The 3,410-nt window shown below is 41.7% G+C and overlaps 1 protein-coding gene across 1 annotated transcript; it reads left to right on the top strand.

Annotated features, from left to right (window-relative positions):
- The first annotated feature begins 896 nt into the window (after positions 1-896).
- On the top strand, positions 897-2,755 carry LOC120736707 (cadherin-12-like). The gene has a single exon (XM_040036984.1). It carries the CDS (start codon positions 1,398-1,400, stop codon positions 1,986-1,988), a length of 591 nt encoding a protein of 196 aa, XP_039892918.1. The 5' UTR covers positions 897-1,397; the 3' UTR covers positions 1,989-2,755.
- Positions 2,756-3,410: the final 655 nt, after the last annotated feature.

The following is a 3,410-nucleotide window of genomic DNA, read 5'->3' as shown; positions in this document are numbered from 1 at the left end:
AATGAATAAATAAAGAACTTCATCACTTTTACTGCATACACAGAACTGGATGGCTTTGAATACAATGTTGCTTTTACAAGACTGTTATTGAAAAGCAAAGAAACATTGTTTAGAAAACCTGCAGGATGTGGAAGAGTTTTGATGTAATGATGGATGGAGGGCTGCAGTGATCCATACAGGACACACAGCATGAAGGTGTGAGGGACCACACGACAGAGAGCAAGGGGCGACTCGAACAATATATACTTACCAGAATTCAATTCAATTCAATTCAATTTTATTTATATAGCGCCAAATCACAACAAAAGTCGCCTCAAGGTGCTTCATAGATACAGAGAAAAACCCAACAATCATATGACCCCCTATGAGCAAGCACTTTGGCGACAGTGGGAAGGAAAAACTCTCTTTTAACAGGAAGAAACCTCCAGCAGAACCAGGCTCAGGGAGGGGCGGGGCCATCTGCTGTGATTGGCTGGGGTGAGAGAAGGAAGACAGGATAAAGACATGCTGTGGAAGAGAGACAGAGGTTAATAACAGATGTGATTCAGTGCAGAGAGGTCTGTTAATACATAGTGAGTGAAGAAGAAACACCCAGTGCATCATGGGAATCCCTGGCAGCCTACGTCTATTGCAGCATAACTAAGGGAGGATTCAGGGTCACCTGGTCCAGCCCTAACTATATGCTTTAGCAAAAAGGAAAGTTTGAAGCCTAATCTTGAAAGTAGAGATAGTCTCTGTCTCCCGAATCCAAACTGGAAAGAATAACAACAAAAGATGCAAAGGGTGGGATACAGCTGGAAACTATAACATGATGAGACACAAAATAAACACACCATGAGTCTGAACAAGGAACCATGGTTAGTTTAACAGGAGGACCAGACAGGACAGCACAGAGAGACGGGTGAGATCGGGGACACAAGAGAACAAATCAGGGAAAATGAGACACAAAGGCACAGAGGGACGATAACCACAGGAAACACCAGATCGAAGGTCCATGAACAAACACAAGACTTACTTCACACACGAGACTAAAGGACAAAACACAGAGACCAAGATAAACAACAATAGGAGGCATGAATACAAAAGGACACAAGCAATAAACTGAAACTAGATACAATACAGTAAACAACTCAATAAATGCAGAAAAATGACAAAACACTGGGTGGATGACCCAGGATGACCCCTTATGGTGCCTGTCTTCCCCATCCTGGTGTTTGAACCTCAGTGGGGTATACTGCATTGCAACACGTTCCTAAAGTATTGTCCAAACATTGATCTAAAATCCAGCAGATTTGATTGCACCATGTAATGTTTTATACATTTATATTTTTAAGGATCATGTATGTGTGTGGTCACCATGGTAACCAGTGCTTCTCTCTGTTTTCTGCCTTGCAGGTATGTCAGTGTTATACATGAGTCAGAGGCCCCAGAAAGTGAAAGACACGCTGATGAGATCAAAAGAAGACATCCGTGATAATGTCATTCACTATGACGACGAGGGAGGTGGCGAGGCTGACACTGACGCGTTTCACATGGGCACCTTGTGCAAAACAGACCACAGCAGCATCTCCAACAAGAAGAAAAATGGCTATGGCGACGGCATTCTGATGCATCTCAGCACCCACTGTGACAATGTCAGGTCACCTGACATCCATCTGCAAACAGCCAGCTTCATCGCCACCGGGAACAAGCCTCCACTCTTCTGCCGCGGCAGGGCGACCCAAGGCGATGCTGAATTGATCAGAGAGGTCATTGAACACCGACTGAAGGAGAGCCAGCAGGGGTACGCGGCCCTACCTGCTGATTCACTGGCAACCTACGCATACGAGGGGGATGGCTCAGAGGCGCGTTCTCTCTCATCCATAGAGGACTCTTTTGTACTTGACAGTTTAGGGGATTTTAGCTCGCTTGGCGACTGGGGACAGCCATTTAAAACACTGGCTAGCATCCTTGACAAGCAGCCACCGTCTCTCTTTAACGAGAGCTGAGAGGAAATTGAACTGAATATTAGTTCAGTTAGGCCAAATATTATTGAACATGTCACTTGTCAATGTATTTCTAAAGGTGCTGCTGACGTTTTCATACAAAAGGTGTCTTGAAGCTGTGATCTCAACAGAGGCTTGTTGTTACATTTCAGTAAGTAGTTTTTTTTTCCATGTCATTTTCTCATTATTACATCTGTGGTTTCATTTCTCTGCATGTGTGGACTGGATGGGTTGTTGCTGCAATCTGGTGGGAATTTCAAGTCAACGGCACCTTGAGAAATATATTTAGTTAAAAAATTGAATTGAAGCTTTCAAGCATTCTCCCAGTGGAACCTGGTTTGGTTCATCTTTGGATTCACCTTAGTTTGGACAAGCTGGCAAGTAGGTTGCAAAAGTGAATATAAGTAAACCTCTTAACTGGTCAGTAAAGACCCATACAGGTTTAGAGTGGGGTTTTGTTTTAGCTACTATAAAACGACCATTTGTGTTACTTTCAAGTGTCATACATCAATGAGCAGTAATGTTATACCATTTAACGCTTTTTTATGTTCCAGATCGGTGATTTATTTTATAAAAAGAGCTAAATGTTACTTTGAATCTAACTCCAGATGCATCTCAGTGGGTTCGTGCTAAGAGTTCATGTGTGTGACCTGTAAGCTAAAAATCCAGACTGGAAGGTAAATGTGTTATTAACTCATATTAATTTGTTTCATTGTTTTATGAAATGTTCAATCGTGCGCCTAAATAAAGTCAGAACCACAGCCACCAAAGCCACTTCTATGTGCTCATTATTATTTGAAAAATGTGATTTATTTACAAAACTACTGTTTTAAAATAACATAAAACAAAAATTGCAGTTAAAAATAACAGTTAATAACATGACAGCAAATGAGAGGGGCTATGATTGTGCTTGCCTTTCAAACACAAAGACGGGATTGTATTTTTTTTCCTGTGTTTTAGGTCCCTCACACCTTTCAAGAGCTACTAATATTAAATTGTATGTTTTATGAATGTTTTTCGGGAGTCTGCCCCTAAGTCACCAGACACTTTGTCAGAGCTTGCATCACTGAATTTTCCTTCTCCAGATTCAGAAGAGTTCCACCTCCTTTGTGGCCTATTGCTAATGACCTTTTCTTTGTCAAAGCCATCCATCCATCAGCTGCTGACCTCCCTTCAGAGAAAGACTGAACTCAGAGTGGTAAAGCTCAAAAAATCTTTATTTTACATTTCTGGAAATGGAGACGGAACACACATACTCAGGTCTGAATTTTCTGCAGCTAAATCCATATATATATATATATATATATTTCTGCACTACGTCACACCGACACACCGTTTACTTAGTTCCTCTTTTTTGTGTCTGGTTTCCTGTGCAGCTCTGCACTAAACTTCCCCTTTCTAAAGTCTGTTGCCAGATCGACCTGT

The sequence above is a fragment of the Simochromis diagramma genome, unplaced genomic scaffold (genome assembly GCF_900408965.1).
Source record: "Simochromis diagramma unplaced genomic scaffold, fSimDia1.1 OVJJ01000630.1, whole genome shotgun sequence".
NCBI classification, from domain to species: Eukaryota; Metazoa; Chordata; class Actinopteri; order Cichliformes; family Cichlidae; genus Simochromis; species Simochromis diagramma.
Note: the sequence above shows the minus strand (reverse complement) of the source record. Positions and strands in the feature narration are given on the sequence as shown.